Source organism: Lipophrys pholis (genome assembly GCF_963383615.2).
Source record: "Lipophrys pholis genome assembly, chromosome: 16".
NCBI classification, from domain to species: Eukaryota; Metazoa; Chordata; class Actinopteri; order Blenniiformes; family Blenniidae; genus Lipophrys; species Lipophrys pholis.
Window position 1 is genome coordinate 2551046 of NC_137634.1, and position 23102 is coordinate 2574147.

General features: G+C 43.5%; 1 protein-coding gene across 1 annotated transcript in view; it reads left to right on the plus strand.

Moving 5' to 3' along the window:
* Window positions 1–22508, plus strand: part of wscd1b (WSC domain containing 1b) — a 31059-nt gene extending 8551 nt beyond the window's left edge. Inside the window, exons 3-9 of the mRNA XM_080484069.1 lie at window positions 9491–9605; window positions 12320–12504; window positions 14864–14985; window positions 16036–16261; window positions 17009–17173; window positions 17257–17457; window positions 21601–22508. Coding sequence (XP_080340195.1) covers window positions 9491–9605; window positions 12320–12504; window positions 14864–14985; window positions 16036–16261; window positions 17009–17173; window positions 17257–17457; window positions 21601–21953 — 1367 coding nt within the window. The 3' untranslated portion in view covers window positions 21954–22508. The remainder of the gene's footprint in view (window positions 1–9490; window positions 9606–12319; window positions 12505–14863; window positions 14986–16035; window positions 16262–17008; window positions 17174–17256; window positions 17458–21600) is intronic.
* Window positions 22509–23102: the final 594 nt, after the last annotated feature.

The following is a 23102-nucleotide window of genomic DNA, read 5'->3' on the forward strand; positions in this document are numbered from 1 at the left end:
GTATAACCTTGTATCTGCATTGATTATTTCATATAACAGTAATCAGTGACCAGTGTGTCAGTCTTCCTGTCCTGCAGATCTGTAAACTGCAGCTGAATAGGTTGAGAAAAACATGTTTGCTAAAACACTTTACGTACTAAATAATTCTGCATATAAATAGTAAATATAGACTGATGTAGTAAATACTCACAGAAAACAAAATCAGAGAGCAATTCTATCAATAAGTGTAAAGAAACTTTAGTTCTTGTGATATTGACTTCCTTTATGAGTTCACATCTAACTTTTAATCTGATGATGGATTCGTCACACGAATAAACAGCAGGATAATATTCAGACGTTAGAAAACACTTCAGGGAAATGCTAAATGATTTTTTACCAATTAAATAGCAAAAGCATAATTACTTGACAAAAAAGAGGCACAAACCTGAATACTTACATTGTCTTTTCACTTAATTAAACTGTGTTTTTTTTTTTATCTAATAGCTGGAGGCGTTTCAGGCATTAAGTCATTACTGCTTAAGTGAGCAATTCAAATTTGAGATTAAAATAGTTTGAGGTGACCTTACTTTTTTGTCTTCCGGCGATTTGAAGAGCAACACAGTAAAGTTACAGCAGTTTAGCTTCGATAGACATAAAACCCCAAACGCAGCAAAGTTATTGGGGATCTTGGTACAAAATGGCGTCGATATTTATTTAATCAAAAAGGCATTTATCACATTATATGGTACAGTATGATGTTAATTCTAAAGATTTTAGCTCTGAGTAGCATATTATCTTTAAGTTATAGTTAAATAACTAACGTGACTCAGGATGAATTTAATAAAACTGTAGAGTCATAGCGATCACAATTTTAGCTTTAATTAAATTTAAGCATAAAACCTTGGATATGTAAAGATTTTAATTCATGATTCTGTTTGAAATGAGTCGCCAGTACTGCGTTTAAATCCACAATGATTTTCGCATTACTTTGCTTGAAAGCAGCCAGTATTTAAGAGTAAAGATGCTTCTGTCTAAAAAAGCTAAATATTAAACTTCTCGATTCCAGTCAATTAAAAAATGTTACCCAAAAAGGTATCATAAAAATAAACAACCATACGATCACCAAATGAGGATTTAGAGAGAAAAATATTCTTTTTAATGGTCAATTAGCTGCATTATAATTAAAACCAAAAACGCTTCACTTCAGTAAATTCAGCCTTTCGTACGGCCCTAATTGTGCTTTCATGCACTAATATGAATTAATCTCAATCTCTGCTGAGGTTTTTAAAGGCTCCTTTGGTGCTACAACCTCACTGCACAAGACACGCTCACGTGTTTTGTGCTCCATTGTTCTCAATATAGTAAAATCTGTGTCATACTCTGCGTCTCCCTTTTGTTTAGCGGAGCTCCATTAGCATACGTGCAGGTTGAGCTTCAGGTGCAGCAGTGAGTTCTGTGGGTCTTCTTCAGTGTGGAATGGTGATTCAGAACTCATATTAATCAGTTCTAACAAAGTATTTTCACAACCAACTGTTCACGGCACTTTCTGATATTTTAGTTAGGTTTTGTGAGTTGATATAAATGTAATGGATATTGTTAATGGAGTCATATCCTCCTCCTGTTCTCCTCCTCCTCCTGGTCTGGTCGGTCCAGAAACCTTCAGTATTCTAAGTTTCTAGCTCCTCCTTGATTTTCCTCCATTTGAATATTGGATCATAGGAGCTGCATTCAGAATCTGCTGTGTCTGTGTGAGCTGGACTGGCTCCGCCCACACATGCCCATCTTGGGAAGAGGAGGAAGTACTTCCTCTCGTGGTGCCATGTGCCAAAGCAGAGCTGCCTAATTGTGGGAGGAGTCAAAGGGAGGGCCTACCTTGATTGGGATTGGTTAAACCCCCGATGACACTATATAGGGTTTGATTTCTGATTGGCTGGTTGGAGCAACACACTTTTTAAAACCTGAAACAAGCCAGGGAGAGAGAGGACAGACTGTCTTCACTTCTGGGGCGTCAGTCCAGGTATGGGGACGAGTAGTACTGCTGGAGAACCTTTAGAAAGGGAAATTTCAAGATTGTGAAATTGCTATATGATATATAAATGATATATTGATCACAGGCCCCTGAATCGAACTGAATCGAAATCGTAACTTGGCTGACTTCAGCAAATATCATATTGTTGTCCAGAGAATCAATATAACATCGTGATGAAACGGGTGACTTGCACCCGTACCACACAACAATGCAAAGCTGTGATTTAACGTGAAAACTTCAAATTGTTGACCTGCTTTTCTAAAAATCATCAATTCCTCAGGTAATCTACGATTATTTTCATATTCTGGACAGAATCCTTTATTTGAAGGGAATCAGGTGATGGTGGACCGATCGATGAGGTTCCCACCAGTGCGATTCGTGACATTGCGTCTCCGGACTGACTTTGCAGAGGACGGTAAAGGAAATGATGGGATCCTAAATCAGGAGCATCATCAGGTGTTCAGCCAAGGCTTGCCGCCATTAAACCGCTCTCATCCATCCAGAGCAATCTTCTTATTCAACTCTCACAGCTGAAGTCTCTGGACCGCAGCCCGGATGTCTGAGGCCACAGTTTAAAAATGCCACGGTGAATTATCGGCCAAATTAGAGGAATAACCGGGTGATAAAGCTGCACTGTTGTTAAATTACCCGACTCTCCTAACATACACTTATTAATAGAAGCTTTAAAGTTGGTAAAACTGCCTTTTCCCTCGTCTACTGGCAGAGTCGGCTTGTTGGAGCGCTTCATTAAATCTATATGATGGCCATTCAGAGAGTGATGTTTGCATACATTTGCAACAGTCCACGTGGTTAAACGCCTCTCCGTGGTACTTCTGGACCGTAAACACTCATTAATTCTAGAGTCTGGTGTGCAGAGGAATCGCTCCAACTCTTCTATATATCACCAAAAAGTAAAAAAAAAAAAAAATTCTGCTCCTGGTCTGGAGCCCATCTTTATTCAGCGACTAATCTCATAGAAGCAGCCTAGTGGTAATACCATTACACAGCCAGACGGGAAAGTTTCCGCACACATTTCCAGTGTCAGATATTCATAGATTCAGCAGACTTACCTATTCAAACATTTTATAATAAAAGCGAGAGATGCATAATACTTTGTGTCTGCTGCCGGGAACTTTGTGCCTTGCAGGGATGAGTCACATATTCCTTGATATGTAAAGCACATATCAGATGTATTACGCTCGCGCAGACGCGCCGGCGGATCAGACGTGGGGAATGTTGTAGGCGGCGCACAGCGGGAGACCGTCAATCCGTGTGGATATTTCATGATGGGAGATTTCCGCAAAGTTTGGCTCGATACTCCTGCAAAGTTTGGATTAGTTGGGTAGAGCCGCCGGTGTGATTGTAGCTCGGGAATGAAGGCAGCCGGAATGATTCATCTGCCATTTTACACTTTAGTGTTCATGGAAGTGAGATAGGACTCTTTAAAAGGCCAGACGCTGTTACACTTTAGAACTTTGCTTTGGGATTTCCTGCTTTCACACCTGTCAGTTTCAGGTTCGCACAGGTGAGAAGTGAGACGGAGTGTGAACGCAACACTCAACGCAACATCTGCACAGAGGCCGTCTTCAACAGGAGCACGGCATCAGGAGAACAGCCGCAGACAGCAATGCTCTTGTATTTCAGAAATGCTCAAATGGGAAACATTTGGAAAATGATCGCTGACGGTGTCGACAGAAGTGTATTTTCTAAGGACGCGTTCACACTGCACTTGATTCTTTTGCTCACAGTGACCCATGTCCAACCTGTGGCAGTGTGAACGCTCCACTTCCACCCTTTTCACACCAGACCCGGGCCTCGTTCAATTCTGATATTTTTCGACATGCGACCGCTACGTCATCGACGTCTGACTGACGTCACGGATAAGCGCCGTAGGAAGCGGCGCCGCCAAAACGTTAAAAGCTGCGTCGGCTCGTATTTAACAACCACTTGAAAATGGATCTACACGCTGGCCTGTGTTGCCAGATATGGCAGGTAGCTAGATTCTCTTACCTTTTAACTTTGTTTAATTCATGCTTTTGTATGTTCATGGCGTGTTCTTTATTATACATATAATAGTTTCACTGTTTTAACATGATTCCTACACAGGCTGAGGTTTGGGCTGGTTTTTATGGAGGTCTGTGGGTTTTACCTTGTTTGGGCTGGAAACAGTGAGTCACATCTGGCAACCCTGCTGCTGACCGACGACCGTCGATATTTACTTCTGTAAAGAGCATGCTCAGTGTGACTTCACGCTGTGTTCTGCGCATTCACTCTGGGACCCGCCAATGTGGGTTCTGATCACCTTAACATGGCAGTCTCATAGACGTCGCACACGCAAAAAATCAGATCCCAGCAAAAAATTGGAATTGAGCCTTAAGACCTGCAGTGTGAAGGTTTTTACCTGTTCTCTCTCCACATGTGATCCAGATTGTTTTTATGTTTTATCAGGAGGTGTGAATGGGCTCAGTATTTAGCTGCTGTTACGGTGATGAGATGATTTCCTCAGCTGACTCCCCATGACTTTTAATTTCAGACTTTATTATGAAATGTTTTTGTGTTGTATCCGTTCCTAGGTGTTGCGCTCTTTCCTGAATCTCCTCTGTTACTCTGGTTTGCCCCGAGGCTTTCACTTTGTTTAGTTTTTTTTTGGGGCTTTTTCCAATTTATTTGCTGCAACGCTTGGTTTTTGTTTGGTAACTCGCTCCACCAACACGTCCGACTCTGTTATCACATCTTATTTTGTGCTGGTAGCGGCTCCTCGCTCCATCCAATTACTCCACGCCAAACACAAGCAAACAAACGCAGAAGCAATTCGGCTTCCATTAGATTACTCTCATGTAAACAGGCCTAATACATGCAAAACCCTCATTCCAATACCCCTGCTTGTGTGTGGCGTCACTTACTGTGTTATTTAAAGTTGATCACCAGCAGAGTCCATGCAAATTGAAAGTGGAGTTTATATGCGTGACGGTCTTTGTACATGGAGCGTCTCAAAGTGGAAACAGGAGAAGTGATGAGTGTTCAGCTTTGAGTCGACAAACCCGAGCTGGATGTAACTTTAGGGGTTTATTTTTAATATTTTGGTTCATTAAGACACAAACACTGTCTTCATTCAGGAAAACGGCAAAATTAAATAAGTCATCAGAAAAAGATGAATCAAGGAACCCGACAGACTGAACATCCCGTTATGACGCGCCAAAGTTCCTCCATCATCCAAAGTAATCCAGTGTTTTTCTCAGTGAACGGCAGCTTGGTGCAGTGGTTTGCACTCTGGCCTCACAATGAGAGGATCCCAGGCCTGTGTGTGTAATCCCAGATAGACGCTTCTCATTTAGACGCCTCATTATAATAAGTCAATTATTTCTAAAAATTTCAGTGACCCAGGATGAATAGTGATGTATTTTTGCACACGAAGACACATAGTTCCTTTAGAAAATGTAACTCACCATTAGTTTAAAATCACGGCCAGGGAAAGAAAAAAAAAGAGAAACTCTCCGCCCACAAACTGGACTGGTGACGTCTGGATTGTAGGACGACTCGTTCACGGAAGTGAATTTAAATACATTTTTTAGGAATTACTTTTGATGAAAAGCTCAGTTGGAAGCCACGTATAGATATCCTGAAGTCAAATTTGACCAGAAAATATTGGCATAATGTCTAAAATCAGATCAGTATTAGATCAAAATTCACCAATCCCTCAAATCAATAATGCTGAAAAACTTTGTGGTGGACGAGGTGTCCAGGGTTGCAGTTCTGTGCACCTGACGTCTGCAGGGTGTCCCCGGGGGACAAACAGGTGACCGTTCTTCATGAGCGTGTGAGATGGACGGATGGAGGACAGACTGCCAGTTGGATGTTCACTGGACAGAGTTTCTGTCTGTCAACTTTCTGCTCTTTGTTCCCTCCTGCTCTTTTCTCTCTCGTGCCACTGAGGTGAAGCAGAGGTTGCTGCATTTGAGAACATCATCGTGTCAGTTTTCTTTAAGAGTAAAACCTCTTCAGAAACCGTGTGAAGATGATCTCTTGTGACCTTGTCCTTCAGGCGCTCTTCACCCCCCCCCCCCCATCAGTGGCTATCTCGTAGCTCCAGCAGAGAGACAGTGAAACCACCGTCAGTCCTGTTTAATGGACACACACAGTCGCTACCCGTGACAGCGGCGCATGCCTCAGACTTGGCTGTCCTCTCATTAGCTTCCTCCATCCAATCCTGCCGGGAGGAATCGGCTCCGGCGCAGCCATCTGTCTCCACGTTTAAGAAAGCGGCCCAGTATCAGGCCGAACGTGCAGCCATTTCTATCATGTGTGGGAATTGAAGCCGCTTCCCTCCATTAACCCTGAGCTGCTGCCGCCGCGGGCCTCTCCTCCACTTTGATTAAAGCAATGACCTGCCCCAGTGGCGGCGGGGAGGCCGGGCCGGCCGGCGCCTCGGGTGACGCCTCTCGAGGCGCGTCCCTCCGTGGGCAGGTCCGGCTCCGCGGCGCTCTCAGGCTGCTGGTCTTCTCCAGGGTTCGCCTCCTGAGGCGCAGACGGCTGGCTGGTGACTCAGCTTCAGAGGACGCCGCACACTGATTGAATCACAAATTCGATATATAGCGATGATCGGCCTGCCAGAGGTTTCACGCTCCATCGTGCACCTTGCCGCCACAACTCTGCACCGCGTGTCTCCCAACACTTCTTAAACGCATCTCTTTAGCCAGCTGAAGTCACCCAAAACACGAGGCCTCCTTCAGAACATCGATAAATACTAATTCAGAAATGAACCTTAAAGACACCCATCACAAACCGCCTCCATGTCCTTCATGGACTAAAAGATATGCTTCAACATTTCCACAGTGTATATTTCCAGCATGGAGCGTAACCTAAAAATATTCCCGTCTGAGACCCGAGAGGGAAGATGTAAATGAAGTCTGCACACAAAAGAAATGCATATGCTAGCCTCCACGCAGAAGCTGGTATTTATAAAAGAGACTTTTATGCGTCTGCCGAGTGCAATTTGAAGCCGGAATGCGGCGGAGACAAGGATAACATCAAAGACTGAATTTAGGTGACATTTTATATGGTGCCTTAATCTTGTCAGCACATCATAATAGTCCGTCGTAGACCATAATGCGTAACATCCAGCTTTGTACGGCGGTGATTTTCACTCCAGCAGGAGTAAATCGGTTCAGAGTGGAGTAGGAATAAGAATAATCTACATGGGAAGATAAATTAGGCCTTGTCATGTTATAAATTAGTTGCATATTACGGCTCGGAATGCGTGCCGCTGTGTATAATTACCAGGAGTGAAGTGATGACGCAGATGCTGCTTTGGCACCGCCGCTGGTAGAAGACGTGACCGGAGCCAAGCTAAACACATCCAGGCTGGTTGGTGTCCAGATCCGGTCCAAACCAAGAGGAGTGTGTCAACATCGCTTTACAGCCAAGTGTGTGAGTGTATGTCACATGAAGCATCAATATTGTTAGAGAAAACACTCAGGAGTAAAACTAACGAGTCCTGAAGCATGTTAGCATGTTACCGATATGTCCTCTGCTGAGGACTTTTTTAAGCTTCTACGAGTCTTAAAGGGGTCATATATGAAAAATTCCCTTTCCAGCAGCTGTTTGGGAGTTGAGACAATTTTAGGTTTGTTTGTTTTATTTTTGTTGTTGTTTTTTTTAGATTTGATGCTGTTGAGGAAGTTGGAGACGAAGAAACGATGTAAAAGCCTGAGAGAGAAGGCTACGTGTTGCTAACAGGCTAACCCCTGTTCACTGGTGGTGGTGGTGGTGGTGGGGGGGGGGGGGGGGGGGGGGATAACAACGGACTGTAAATGTTTTAGTTTTATTTCGGTTTAAAGTCGGGCTGCACCGATGCTACTTTATAAAAAGATTGATTTTACAAGTACGAGTACTGACCTTTAGCTACTTGCCGATACGATACAAGTCTGGTATCATTCAGCCTATTTTATACTCCGTACGCAAACGACACGTGGAACACTGTTGTCGGGAACCTCCTCTGCTCAGTCATACTTCAATCATGTTTAACGTTCAGCATCGCTGGAGTGTGAGCCCCGAAACTCTTTAGCATGTAGCATGTAGCTCGGCTGATGTGCAGAGCGGGTAACTCGTGAGCGACATCGGGCTAACTCTGCTGGTCCAACGTCTCTGGTGATTAAGTTACTGGTGTTTTACCAACCATCTTTCACCTCCTTTTGATATTTTGGCAGAATATAATTAGAGTCTCTTACTTCAGTCCTTCTCAGTTCTGCTGACATTGCTGACGTACAACGTCACGTACAACTAGCTTGCGTCGGGGATCTGTTTTGAGTATGAGTACGTGCAACACCGGACCCGATGCTGGTATCAGTATTGTTGCATCCCGTCAAAACAAAATGTGAACTCAGGTTTTTACTAAAACTGTTAAAATGTACGAATGTAGTGAAATTAAAATAAACTGTAAGCCCCACAGAGACGTTTGTTGGTACGTTGATTCATAGCCCAGGTTGTTGTGGGTTAGAATCTGTTGTAGGTCTTTCTGTGTGGAGTCTGCATGTTCTCCCTGTGGCTGGATTTTCTTCAATACAGATCATAAGCATGTATGTGAGGCTCACTGGTGTCCGTCTCTCTGTTTCTGCCCTGTGGTGTGACGACACTTGGCAGCTATCACTCCCATCGGTGTTGGTAAATGTTCAAAATATGTCAAAACGAGCAACTTACAGTTGAATATTTAATGTCATTTGTATTTATAGTGGCACAAAGTTTCAAATCATGAGAGCAACAGAAAAATGACCAAATCTTTAAAATGATAAAAGCTAATAACAGACTATGTTAGCCTAGCGCAGCCTGTCGCTGGATTGTTTAGAGCTCATACGTGCGCGGGTGAATTCCGGTTTTGATTAAATTGCAATGTGAGAGCTTTATGACGAGACGTCCTGAAAACATCTGCGCTGACCTTCAGAAGCTGATCGTCCCAGCGGCTCTGAGAGGATTATTTTAGTCCCAATCGTTTTATTTTTGAATAAAAAAGAAGCCCAGACTGACAGAATAAACCTGAAAACACGTCACCGTCCGTGTCACTTGGGTGATGTATAAATAAAGGACATTATCACACAATAATTCACGTTTTCAGAGCTGCAAACGCTGCTGCTTTTATAACTGATGGAGCTGTCATTTAGCCTGACTGATGATTCATTCAGTCAGCATTACGTCTTACTGAGTAAATTCCCATTACTGCTTCCCACAGCCTGAGGTGACAACTTCAGATTGCTTTATTTTATCCAACAAGCCCGACGGTATTCACTCTCCTGCGCCACAGAAAAGGGGCAAAACAAAGACATTTATTTTGCTGGACAATGATAATCGGTGGTTTTCTTTTTGGGTTTAGCTCTCAAGCGTTTATTTTAATTGCTATCAGGCGTTTCTTTTCAAAAATGATTTGGCTTTTAAAACACACTTTGCACTTTGTTTCCAGCCTGAATCTTGTTATTTCTCTGCCTCTTCCAGGCACCTACATGGGCTGCTTCCTGCACAACGCCAGCGAGCGAGCCCTAGGAGGGACCATGCTTTATGACCTGCGCAAAATGACCAGCTCCTTGTGTCAGGACACCTGCACGGAAAGGTAACGGGGGGGGGGGGGGCACAGAGGACCCACTGTGTGAGCAAACGCTCTGGATCTGGGCCCCCGCCGTGAATGCCTCCTGTGTTTGGGGGCTGGTGGATGGAGCCAGGTGGCTGGATGACAGTAAAAGATGAGGGGGAGGAGGAGGAGGAGGATGAAGAGCAGGCCAGGACAGAAGGGTTGATCTGTTGCAGAAGAAGGAGGAAGGAGGGAGGAGAGTGTGTGTTGGAAAGCTTAATGAGCTGACTCCAGCAGCGGGGGAATAAATCAGTAACCCCCCCCCGTCTTCCTCCTCCTCCTCCTCCTCTCGCTATGGCACGAGGATATGGTGATGGTTTGTGGGCGACTCTTCGGCACACCGGCGAGAGGCAGGTGGACTTTTCTTTTCTCTTTTTTCTTTCAAAGCAGACCCGGGGAATGACCCCAGCTTGAATTATTCCCTTTTATAAATCAGCAGCAAGGAGCTGAGTGCTGGCCCCCTGAAACAGATGGATGCAGTCAGACTGAGAGTTGGCGCTCACATCCTCAGGCCTACTACACCCACACACACACACACACACATACACACACACACACACACACACACACACACACACACACACACACACGCCCGCCTTGGAGAGCGGCCGTGCTCGTTACCTGAGCGGGGCCAATTACAGCGATGAGCAAAAGTAAAAAGTCAAGGCAATTTATGAGGAAGCTTCAAAGGACATGAATGAAAAGGTCAGTTTTGATGAGGTCTCTGTCTTTTCCCAAGGAGCCAGGATAAAGAAGGCGATGGGGGGTGGGGAGGCGAGGTGGGGGGTGGGGGGGGGGGGGGGTGAGTCACAGCAGTCTTGATATGTAAAGCACAGATCAGAGGTGACTGCGGCTCAGCCAGTAGAAAGCATCAGGTCAACCCGAGGGTCCGCAGCTCCTCTGCAGTGGTTCCCTCCAGCTCACAGTGATGCTTCAGAAACATCCTAATGTTATTTTACCTTTAAAATCTCAATGTTTCAAAGAGACTTCTACCTCATAGATCGATGTGGCCAAAACATGTTGAATTGCTAAATGCAGCAAAAAATTTATGAAAATGAAAACACAACCAATAAACACAGCTCACGAATGTAAAGCCACTAAAATAGCTAATTAAAGTTAAAAAGGCTTAAACAACTAACATCGGCAAAATGGCTTAAACTGCTAAAATGTCTTATAATGGCTTAAAGAAGGTAAAACAGCTAAAACAGTTCGACAGGTCAAAAAGCATAAAGCTACTAAAACACTGTCAAAAACGCTCAGATGCTTAAACAAGTAAAAAGCCAAAATATCAAAAAAATAATAATAAAAAAAAACTAAAACGGCTCTGCTGCACTTGGCACTGCTAAAAAGAATATTTAAGAAAGTTAGTAAGCTACAATAGGTTGAAATATATACTATTACTACTATGACTATTATAGCAAAATAAATGTTGAAAAATGGCTCATGTTGGCACAAAAAAGGTAAAATAGGCAAACAGTGAAAAACAGTTAAAGAAGGTAGAGCTACTTAAATAGTTTCCAAAAAACCAAAATTGATCAAATTGATAAAACTGCTAAAATGGCTCAAAACTACAACCACTAAAAAGAATTTTAAAAAAGTGAGTCAGCCGATTTATGTTTAAACACGACTGTGGTTAATACAGTTAGAAAAATAAAATAGTTCAACCTAAAACGATTAAATTGTTAAATATAATATGGCTAAAAACATGAAAACGCATACACGTTTTATACGACTAACAATGACTCAAAAGTAAAAAAATTAAAAAAAAAAACAACATAAAAACATTTTAAAAGTGAGACTGCTAAAACTAACAAAACAAGAAGCGAGAATACAATAAGAGTAAAATTACACTGCAATGGCTAATACTGCAACAACAACAAAAATTGAAGTCAGGAAAGTTTTGAAAATACCTTGCATACCAATAAGTGGTAAAATAACTGAAAATGGCTCAGAAAGCTAAAATGATTTAATGCCGAAATGACAATTAAAAGTAAATCAGCTTGAACTAATCAAATAGAATACTTTAAACCGCTAAATATAGTTAAAGGAGCTAAAGCTGCTAAAACACTCAATTTGGATGAAACTGCTAAAATAGCTAAAAATGAATAATAACAGCTGAAGAAAGCGACGATGCTCAGGAAACTCAAATTGTTAGAGGTTGTCTTTGTGACTTGTCTCCTTGATCTAAGATTTTATTGTGAATCATTTTAGAATCTTTTCAGTTGCTCTCAGTGTGATTTCTCAGAACTTTGTCTCCTTGAGGTTTTACTAGGAATTTTCTTGACTTAAATTAAAGCAGAACTGTCTTTGGTAAATACACCAAATCGAACTATATGAGTTTATAAGCTATAAGTTGAATGATTTGAACGCCCTGGCAAATATTATTTGGTGAAAATGAGGAAAAGCAGCTGTTTTGGTAAAAAACAGTTGCAGACTTGTGCGTTAATCAGCCGCTCCGACGAGGGAAGACGATCCTGAACGTTCCAGTTCAACGCGTCTAAAACGATTCCTAATGTGCAGCGAGGCGGTTTGCCAGAGGGCAACTTGCTCGGGGTTATGGATCGCCTCGGGCTGGGGCAATAACCCTGTCTGTGTGTGTGTGTGTGTGTGTGTGTGTGTGTGTGTGTGTGTGTGTGTGTGTGTGTGTGTGTGTGTGTGTGTGTGTGTGTGTGTGTGTGTGTGTGTGTGTGTGCCAGTGGGTACCAGTTTGCCGGGCTGGAGTACGGAGCGGAGTGCCACTGCGGGAATCGGATCAGCAGCCCCCGGGCCCCGGAGGAGGACTGCAGTCTGGTGTGTCGTGGCGAGCGGGGCTCGCCCTGCGGCGGCGTGGGACGGCTCTCCATCTACAAGGTGGAGGAGCAGCTGCCGGGGCACAGACGATGTGAGTCAGCCTCAGACGACCCTCAGCTGTGAAATTAGTCTGAGAAACTCTCGTCTCCAACCGCGGAAAAAAATCCCCCAAAAACGAATTCAGTTTTTTTTTTGTTTTTGTGACTTTTAGGTCCAGTGTCTTGATCCAGTGAGTCAAAATGAATAAATAATTGTAGGATTATGTAGGTGAGGTTGTGCTGAAAAAAATGGACATCAAATATTCAAGATAAACACTTTAAATAGTGAAATATGAACGTAACTGCTGCAGTCAGACTCTTCAACCAAGCCTGCTCCCAGTAGACCACTGCACACCACAACCGGACAATATCACTCCACTCCGACTGGCAAGAAGTAGTGCTATAACTATAATAATCTATAAGAACGTATTTACTATGTAAAATACATCCACCCCCATACTCTGTACATGTCCACACTTATATGCACCGTGTGCATATTTTTGTATTATATTGTATTCTTATCTGCTTTTTCTAGTTCTTCTTTCTCTGTACTATCCTGCTGTACCACTGCAAATTTCTCCACATGCGAGATAAATAAAGGGATATCTTATCTTATCTTATCTTAAAATCAACAGCAGTGAAAAGTCAAATTGAGCTCTACGGGCCAAACGGTTCAAATGTTTTGCTCCCAAAAGTAGTGAACACCTGGCTGCTGCGTGTAATCTGAGTACAGGTTGGCCAGCAGCGTGTTTTCTTTGGCTTCGGTTCGGTACGGATCTAAAAACGCCTCTTCAGTCGTGTTGCGTCTCACGAGCGGAGTCAACCTCAAAGTGGAAGTCGTGTTTGTCTACGCTCAGGAACGTAAATCTTTTCAGAAAATGAGCCGCTGTCGTGTAAATCACGAAATTAGAGGGGCGAAGGCTTTAATGTCAGGGTGAGTTTCGGTTTATTCTCAGGTTCAGGCGAGGATCAGCAGCCTGAGGGCATGAATGGAAATCCTCTGAAGTGATGGGAACATGGCAGTCTATCTACACTTGAGCGAGGATGCAGGGAGATAAAAATACATCCTTACAATCTAATAATTGCTCATTTAGACTTAAATCCTCAAGTTGGTGAAGGTACTTGTGATTCCTCTGAGAGTGAAAGTAGTTTGGTGCTTCCGAGACCCTTTAGGCTGTCGTGTGCAGTTTTCACACTTTGGATTATTACTTGACATTTTCTGACATTTCAGAGACTAATTAATTAATCGCAAAAATAATTGAGAAATGAATTTATTATTAAAAAAAAGGAGGTGGAGGCATTCTCCCAAACTGTTCCACACTTAATACAACGTGTAAAACACCCGTGAAACAGCAGGAACATGCAGACTCCGCACAGAAGTCCAGACGGTTGTTAAACCAGGGCCACGTTTACTGTAATGTATATTTTCCCCTCTATGTTTACAGAAAAATCTTAATTTACACCTTTTTCGCATTTCCACTTGGTTCAGAGCTGCTATGAGCAGAATCCAATCAGAATCCTGGAAAAAAATTTCATTGATAGAAAATTATATACATATCTTTTTTAAACACTGCGGTATAGGCAAGTATCGGTATCGGCAAGTATCGGTATCCGCCGATACTATGCAACCGGGTATTGGTATCGGGACACAAAATTGGTGTCGGAACAACACAAAAAAAAAATGTAATGATTGCTTTTTATTTTTTTATTATTAATGAATTCAATTGATAAAGTAACTTATTTATTCATTTATCATTAATTCATTATGTTGTTTTCATATTGATGCTCCACAAATGATATTCAATTGTTTATTTTAAATGTGAACGCTCACGTCACACTTTACAATTTTGCCATTCCCACTACACACACACACACACACACACACACATCACATTTTGTTGTGTGTGTAATATTTTGCTCTGACGTTTGTATTTACAACCGCCGATCTAAATGTTTCAGGGATTCTCCGGTTCCGGCAGACTCACGTCTTCCTTGTTTCTGATATCAGGCTTCTTCTTTTTTTTAATGAAATCCTGCCAGAGCTGAACCAATTTATAACAACTATGACACATCCAGGCCCGATTATCCCGGATTTCTCCATTAAAAACAGTTTTCCCTTCCTTTAACACGCCGCTTCCTGCCTCTGCCAAGGTCGAATCTATTAAATAATGAATCCATAATCATAAACAGCATTAATATTCATGATCGGAGGCTCCGGTGTCTCTGGAGATCGGCTGCTGAGCCTGGAAACACAGTGAACCAGAATCCAGTCAAGTAAAGGAAAACGATTGCTTCACTTTTGAATTTACATTTTTCTGAGCGTCTCGTCCTTGATGGGATGTAAAGAAGCCGGGGAGTTCTGGCCGGGTTGGGAGAGTCCTGACATTCGTCTTGTTTTGCTCTTCCCTCCAGTCAAAAACATCCACTACCGCGGCTGCTTCGGGCTGCTGAAGAGCGCCATCGCCACCTTCCCCGCCTCCTCCGTCCAGCCCAACCTCACCACGCAGTCCTGCATCGAGACCTGCACCGACAAGGTGAGCCCCGGGCTCGCCGGAACCTCGTCCAGGTCCGGCTGAATGTTGGAGGTTTAATGTGGCTCTAATGAGGAGGAGATACGATCCGACTGCGTGGCGCCTCAGAAAAAATGGCCGGCGGATGAATCGCACGTCATTTGGCGGCGCAGAGTGATTAATTCTCGATGTGTGCGTGCAGAACTTTCCTCAAACTCTTTGCCGGCAGTGCCGTCCTCACTTTGACTCAGAGCCTCCTGACCTCTGAAGGAAACGTGGGGTGCATCCTAATAGTCCCTCCTATCTCCTTTCCTATCTCCTTTCCTATCCACTTCTCCTTAAACCTCGGAAGTGTTTGAGTGGCGGCCATGATAAGGAACATTCAAATTCTTAAGAAGCTAAGGAAAGGAGGCTCAATGCTTCCTTTAGAACTTCCTTTAACCTAAGAACCACTGATGCTTCCTTTAGAACCTCCTTTAGCCTAGGAACCACTGATGCTTCCTTTAGAACCTCCTTTAGCCTAAGAACCACTGATGCTTCCTTTAGAAACTCCTTTAGCCTAGGAACCACTGATGCTTCCTTTAGAACTTCCTTTAACCTAGGAACCACTGATGCTTCCTTTAGAACCTCCTTTAACCTAGGAACCACTGATGCTTCCTTTAGAACTTCCTTTAACCTAGGAACCACTGATGCTTCCTTCAGAACCTCCTTTAGCCTAGGAACCACTGATGCTTCCTTTAGAACCTCCTTTAGCCTAGGAACCACTGATGCTTCCTTTAGAACCTCCTTTAGCCTAGGAACAACTGATGCTTCCTTTAGAACCTCCTTTAGCCTAGGAACCACTGATGCTTCCTTTAGAACCTCCTTTAGCCTAGGAACCACTGATACTTCCTTTACCAAAGGAGACCAGCTCATGCTGCCCCACGATTCCCTGCGGTGACAACATTTAAACTAACCCTAACCCGGGTTAAGGAGAAGTGGATAGGAAAGGAGATAGGAGGGACTATGAGGAAGGACCCGTAGCCTCGGTTCCTTCAGGGTTAAAGGGTGAACTGTTGCTGTGTCTTGTTGCAGGAGCTCCCGCTGGCGCTGCTCAGGAAGCCTCACTGCTTCTGTACGTGGACGTCGTCTCTTTTCGACCTGGACCGGCAGTCGGACGACCGGCGGTGTGTCGGAGCCGCCGACACCAACCGGACCGGAACCAACCGGACCGGAACCAACCGGACCGCCACCAGCAGCTCCTCCCCAGCAGCCCCCGCGGAGCCGGACCACTACCAGGTCTACCACACGCCACTGCTCGGTCAGTCCTGTGGAACCTCTTCAAACTAAAATTCCCACTTTGTCTTTAAAAAACTGTCACGACCCCGATGTGTCAGATTAGTCACCACATGGTGCTCATTTAAATCAGGAATGTTTAATTGATATTAGTTACTCATGGCTGATTTTACAAAACATGAAAAAGATTTTCATTTTCACTTGTAAATTAGTTCAAGAATAATCAACAGCAAATCATGTTGAAGTTTTCAGTCGTTATAGTTTGAAAACGACAGAAACAGAAACTACATTATCTTCATTTTAACAACCAGTGAGATTCTCATTCATTTAATATGAAACCAAAGTTTTTTCAGTTGGTAATTGTCATTTATAAAAACAAAAAAAACTCCAGTGCCCAGAATCAAATTCAGAAATATACTTTTTAGTTTTGATATTCCTCAAATAGAAATAAACAATTAAAACTTCAGCATGATTCACCTGCATTTGTATGAATGAAACTAAATAAAAAGACGTCAATGATGTTAAACGCTGTAAAGTTTCACATTAAGGGTTTTTCCTGCTTTAGTAAAACGAAGCCGTCTGACGTCGTCTTCGTGAGAAAAGAACTTAGTGACATGAGAGGAAATGACTTGAGCTCCCAGATCGTCCCTCTAAAGCTTTTCTTAGCTCCTGTAATCACGCCGCCGTTTGAGTTCCCATCGTGCTGAACATGGATCACGTGGAAGTTCTAATTGTGACGCGGCGGTGAGGAATGACCTGCTCTTGCTCCCAGACTCCAGGTGCAGAGAGCGGATGTTTCTGCCTCAGAGGTCCAGCTCCCTCGTGGCTCTGTCCAGCTTCCCCGGCGCGGGAAACACCTGGGTGCGCCACCTGATCGAGCTCGTCACCGGCTACTACACGGGCAGCTTCTACTTCGACGGCACGCTGTACAACAGAGGTGGGCGTGGTCTCTGTGAGCTCGCCGGAGCGTCGCCGCGGCGGCCGGACACTGAGCGTGCAATGTCTGGGTGGGTTCCGCAGGTTTCAAAGGGGAGAAGGATTACTGGAAGAGCGGCCGCAGCATCTGCGTGAAGACGCACGAGAGCGGCCAGAAGGAGATCGACATGTTCGACTCAGCCATCCTGCTGATTCGGAACCCGTACCGCTCCCTCATGGCCGAGTTCAACCGGAAATGCGCCGGACACCTGGGGCACGCCACCGACGCTCAGTGGAAGAGCAAAGGTAACGGCGTGCAGAGTGGGCGTAGCCGAGACGTTAGCACACCTTAAAGGAGCCATCTTGTGTAAAATTTACTCTCTAAAGGTTTTCCTACAGTAATAATCGTCATCGACGAAAGTCTGTCCTCTCTGTCCCTGGCTGGATTCAGGTTGTAAAAGTGTGTGGCTCCAACCAGCCAATCAGAGATCAAACCCTATATAGTGTCATCAGGGGTTTAGCCAATCCCAATCAAGGTAGGCCCTCCCTTTGACTCCTCCCACAATTAGGCAGCTCTGCTCTGGCACATGGCACCACGAGAGGAAGTACTTCCTCCTCTTCCCAAGATGGGCATGTGTGGGCGGAGCCAGTCCCGCTCACACAGACACAGCAGAATCTGAATGCAGCTCCTATGATCCAATATTCAAATGGAGGAAAATCCAGGAGACGTTGGACGTTTTTGGACCAACGAGATAAAGTGAAAGTGTTGAAAAGCTGGAGAATATGACTCCTTCAACTAAATAATTTCTCTGTGTCCTTTTAATAACTTGACATTCTATTAAACTATTTAGCTTTGCAAAGTGAACTATAACCACAAACGCATTGTCTGAATAAGTGTTGATTGAAATGTGGCTCATAGATTAAAGTCCAGAACTTCCACCGTCCAGCCGGCGTTATAACCTGCTGATTGTACCTGTATGAACGAGAGACGACGCTGCTTTCTCCATTCACCCCCCTCCTCTCTAACAACACAAAGCAGACTCATTATACACAGACAGGTGGGTTTTCATTCCACTTTCTCTCCACGAGATATCGGTCGTCTCGGGTGTTGAAAGGGTTAAATGAAACGGCAGCGAGGACCAGAGAAAGGGCTCCCGTCTTGACCTTTGACCCGCGGATAAAGCCGAGGGCAGACGAGCTCAGACCGAAGGTCGGGGTGAACGACTGCTGAGGCGGAGACGACAACAGCGGAACACAAAGACACAATCACAGCGAAAAGATCAGAAACACAAAGAATGAAGGAACGACGACAGATTCCCCTTTTTCAGCACATTTGCATCCAGTGAAGCGATTTCAAAGGTGTTTCTTTCTGGGTTCCAGTTCTACTCAATCAACCCAAATCAAACCTGATCCCTTTTTTTAGAGCTCATTTTAAAACAATTAATTTGACCAAACAACACTTTAAAATATAATTAAAAAGGAGGAAAAAAATGCGTGAATAAAGAAATAAATTAAACCTAAAAAAAAACCCCACATTTGTAAAAATGAAATGCCACAGTAAAAACAAAATGACACTTTTGATTTGAAAAACTATTTAAAGGTCAAATGTTCTCCGAATGATTAAATGAGTAATTTAGTGAAGAACAGTGGCAAACATGATTGGAACCGTCATTTCTATTTTCATTGAGGTCGTGTGGATTGGAAGAAGAGAGACGCAACAAAAAAGACTTTTGTCTGCAAATATATCTGAATGTTTATGGAATGAAAAAGGGGTTAAAAACAAAAAAAGCAGTTTCCAGTGGATCATGGCTGTAAACAGACCAAACAGCAGCTCCGACGCCAACTTCACCTGGAAATACTTCAGAATGTTAAAAGCGGAGTTTGGAAAGATGGAGCGATGAAATGTACCAAGCAGACGCTCGATGAGCTTCTGCCCTTCAACGGTTCAATCGCAGACAAAACTACAAGTGAAAGAAGAAACCGTTTGGAAATGAAGAACAAACGACTGGAAACAGTCGCAGGGATCAAACGTGTCTGTTACACCGGTGGATGGAGGGAGGGATGGAAGGGGGGAAGGATGGATGGAGGGAGGGATGGAGGGATGGAAGGGGGGAAGGATGGATGGAGGGATGGAAGGGGGGAAGGATGGATGGAGGGATGGAAGGGGGGAAGGATGGATGGAGGGAGGGATGGAGGGATGGAAGGGGGGAAGGATGGATGGAGGGATGGAAGGGGGGAAGGATGGATGGAGGGATAAAAATGTATTGATCCCTTTGGTGGGTACCTCTGGGAAATCATGATTCAAATAGACATATATATATATATATAAATATATAAACATTAAAAATCAAATTCCAGTAAAAGTTCAAAAATATCAATAAATTACCATGAGTGGATAAAAAGTATCAATGAAGTACCAGTAAACATTAAAAAGTATCAATGAAGTACCAGTAAAAGTAAATAAAATATCAATAAATTACCATGAATGGATCAAAGGCATCAATAAAGTATGAGTAAAGTTTTAAAAAGTATCAATAATGTACCATGGGTGGTTAATAAAAGTATCAATAAAATACCAGTAATGAATAGTAACTAGTTCTGAAAATCCTGCAGAAGAAAAAGAAAGTGAAGAAGAAGGAAGTATTTTGCGAGGATTCTAGTTATTGACTAAATGAATAATTAAAGCACCCTGACACGCTCACTCCTTCCTGTCATTGAACTTCTTCTTTAATGTAAATAAACCGTTTTTTGTGATGAACACGTAGTTTCATAGAAGTTCTGTGTGATTCGTCCTTCTGCCTCTAGAAGTACCACCGTGTCTCTGTTCGATTTACCTCCTGATCAAATAAAAGACCGTTTACACCCAAAATACGCTCATTTAAACGTACGTACTCGGAGGACCTGAAGTGAATCTTTCTAGTTTTATTTTGGTTTTATTTTTATTCCGTTGCTGCTGCGGTGATTACGGAGCCGACTCCCCCTCGCAGATGGCGAACGCAGCAACGCTCTGCCGTTTGTAAACTTTAAAGCGACGCCGCAAACACATCCAGCTTCTTCATGAAGAGGCTGTTAAGCTGCAATAAATCACTGCTGCAAATGATCAACGTCGCCGAAGCTTTTGAGGAGACGCTCCGGAGGCTTCGCCTCAAAACGCACAAACGTCACTCACTAATTTTTAGACATTCTTTCTCTCAGTTTACATTTTTTATTTCCTCACGGTCTGAAAGAATCAAGCATTTTCAAAACTGGCTTTTATAAAACTACATTCAAGTGTTTTAATGAGGTTGTTGTCTTGTGCTTGATGCTTTCTAACAATCATATTCGAGGTTATTCATATAGAATATTACACATATTTGACTGAATAGGATTTATTTGTAATTTCCAGATGATTTTATGATCCAGAATCACACCCAGAAATTTATACTTATACACTTTTTACTTTTTCCAATAATAACATGATCTATCTTGATCTGAACTTCTGTATCTAGTCTATCATTTCTAAATAACATAAATGTCAAATGTATTGATAATTTGTTTTTAACAAGCCACCAAAGAACTTTAATTCAACCAGTTCTGTTGTGATTTCAGATTCTCTCCCCAGGAGCAGGAAATGTTTGTATCATCAGCAAAACGAACAAAGTTTAGTTTTTTAATCATTTCTGATCGTCTAACATCTTTAAAGGAAATCATTGAGATCGTTCATTGTTTTATTAAAACACACATTTTTAGAACAACATAGATGAAAATTTCACTTATAAACTTGCAGAAAGTTTCCTCATCCTGATGTCAGTGTTTTATTATGTTTACACGTACCTGGGTTTTTACAAAAAACTGATATTTCCCCCTCTACGTTTACAAAAAAATCTTTATTTGCACCTGATTGTTTACCAAAAAAACTTAATTTACATGGACTCGCAAAAAGACCTGGTTCAGAGCTACTGTGAACATTCCCAACCTGTAGGGGGCAGTGTGACGAGATGCAAACAGAGACACAGGTACGTGTAAACGTAGCCTGAAGAGCCTCTTCCTCTTCCTACAATCCCCACAATTCACCCCGTCACTGCGCGTGAAGGTCTGATCAGAGAATAAATATGAATACAGTAAAATCAGTAGCATTATTATTATTAATCATTAAAATTCAACACCTGGATTATTAAAATTCAAACAAAATACTAAAATACATTATTCAACAATACAATGGACTTTTAAAATAGACTAATGCTGACACAGCTGGTTTTCCCTCCATGTGATTTCTAAAGGTTTTGAGAAAAAGTGTTCCAGTCCACAGACGACTGCTGATTCCAGAGTTTGATGGTTTTAAACTCTAAATACTGCCCCCTGTGTTTACTGGTGGTACTGCACCGTCGGTCTGCTTCTCTGAGCAAAAAGCAGATGAAACGTGTGTGTAATTGTACGCCGATGAACCTGTTCCCTCTGTTCGTCCCGCAGAGTGGCCTGAGTTCGTGTCCAGCTATGCCCCCTGGTGGGCGTCCCACGCCCTGAGCTGGCTGAAGTTTGGGCGCCGCCTGCTGGTGGTGCACTACGAGGAGCTGCAGCGAGCGCTGCTGCCGCAGCTCCGCGTCATCGCCGCCTTCCTGAACGCCACGCTGACGGAGGAGCGGCTGCTCTGCGCGCAGACCAACCAGGACGGACACTTCAAGCGCTCGGGGGCCCGGCGGGCCTCCGCCGACCCCTTCACGGCCGACATGAGGCGGATGATCGACTCCTTCATCCACACCGTGGACCAGGCGCTGCAGAGCAGGAACTTCAGCCGGCTTCCAGAGGAATACCTCCCCAGATGACCATCTGAAAAGGTGGTGCAGGTAGTTCTTTAAAAGACTGGCTTCCGCAGGGGACTGGCCAGGAGGAGGGTTTTCCATCGAGCGAGCCGACACGCCTGACTGTGATGATCCCCCCGCCCTGCCAACGGCCGCCGGGCCGCAGCCAATCGTCAGAGGGAGAAAACACGACCGGTCATTGTGGAAGCCAGCAGAGAGCCGCGGTGGAAAAGCTCGGGGCCACGAGCGGCTCGCCGGGAGCCGCTGAAGTGACAGACACTCGGAGAGGATTTGACACCGGTGGTCGGCCTGCGGAGTTTCGGATTATCCAGCAAAGTTTCTGAAGGTTTGAAATCCAGGACAGACTCTTTCTGGTTCTCTTTAGCTTCTTAATATTTCTGCTCTAGTGCTTCTAACGTGTTTCAGCGTACATGAACGGTGACAAAGCGTGAATACAGACGAGGATCGCTGCTTCATCTGTACAGTGAAGTATTGAAACTTCTCCAAACTGTATCTGAGTTCCACCACTTTTACAAGCATTTTTATTTGATTAAAGTCATTCTGTTGGACGTGAACGAGACTGACACCTCTTTAACTTGATTTGGGGGGATACGCTGACTCAGCAGGTTTGAGTCTGTGAAAGCAAACACTCAATATGGTCAAGCTGCAGACGTATAGTTTTAATTATTCCGATATAATCTGAAAGAGCACTGCCCCCTGGTGGCAGATGTAAAGACTGCAACCAGCTTCAGAAAGTCAATATGATGGGATTTATTGAGATGAATGAAGCTGTACTGAGGATTTAGCACTGATATATGTGGATATAAATACTAAAATCAGGCAATGAGAAGCCGTCAGTGTGACATTTTGGGTTTGAATCCCACTGCTGAGGGTCCTTGAGCAAGACCATCGACCCTGCTGCAGCAGCCCACTGCGAGAAGTACAGTATGTGAAGTTCACTTTAACTATTAATACAATGGGTTGGATGTAGAAAAGAAATTTCTTGCAGGCATTAAATAAACTCTGATGATGCAAAATAGAAATGACTAAATTACATAAAACAAAATGAACAATGACATAATGAACAAACAAATAACATGAATATTTATTCTCTACCTTTCTTACATTCAGGTTATATTTATCTGACCGTTCAATCGCTCACATTCTGAATAT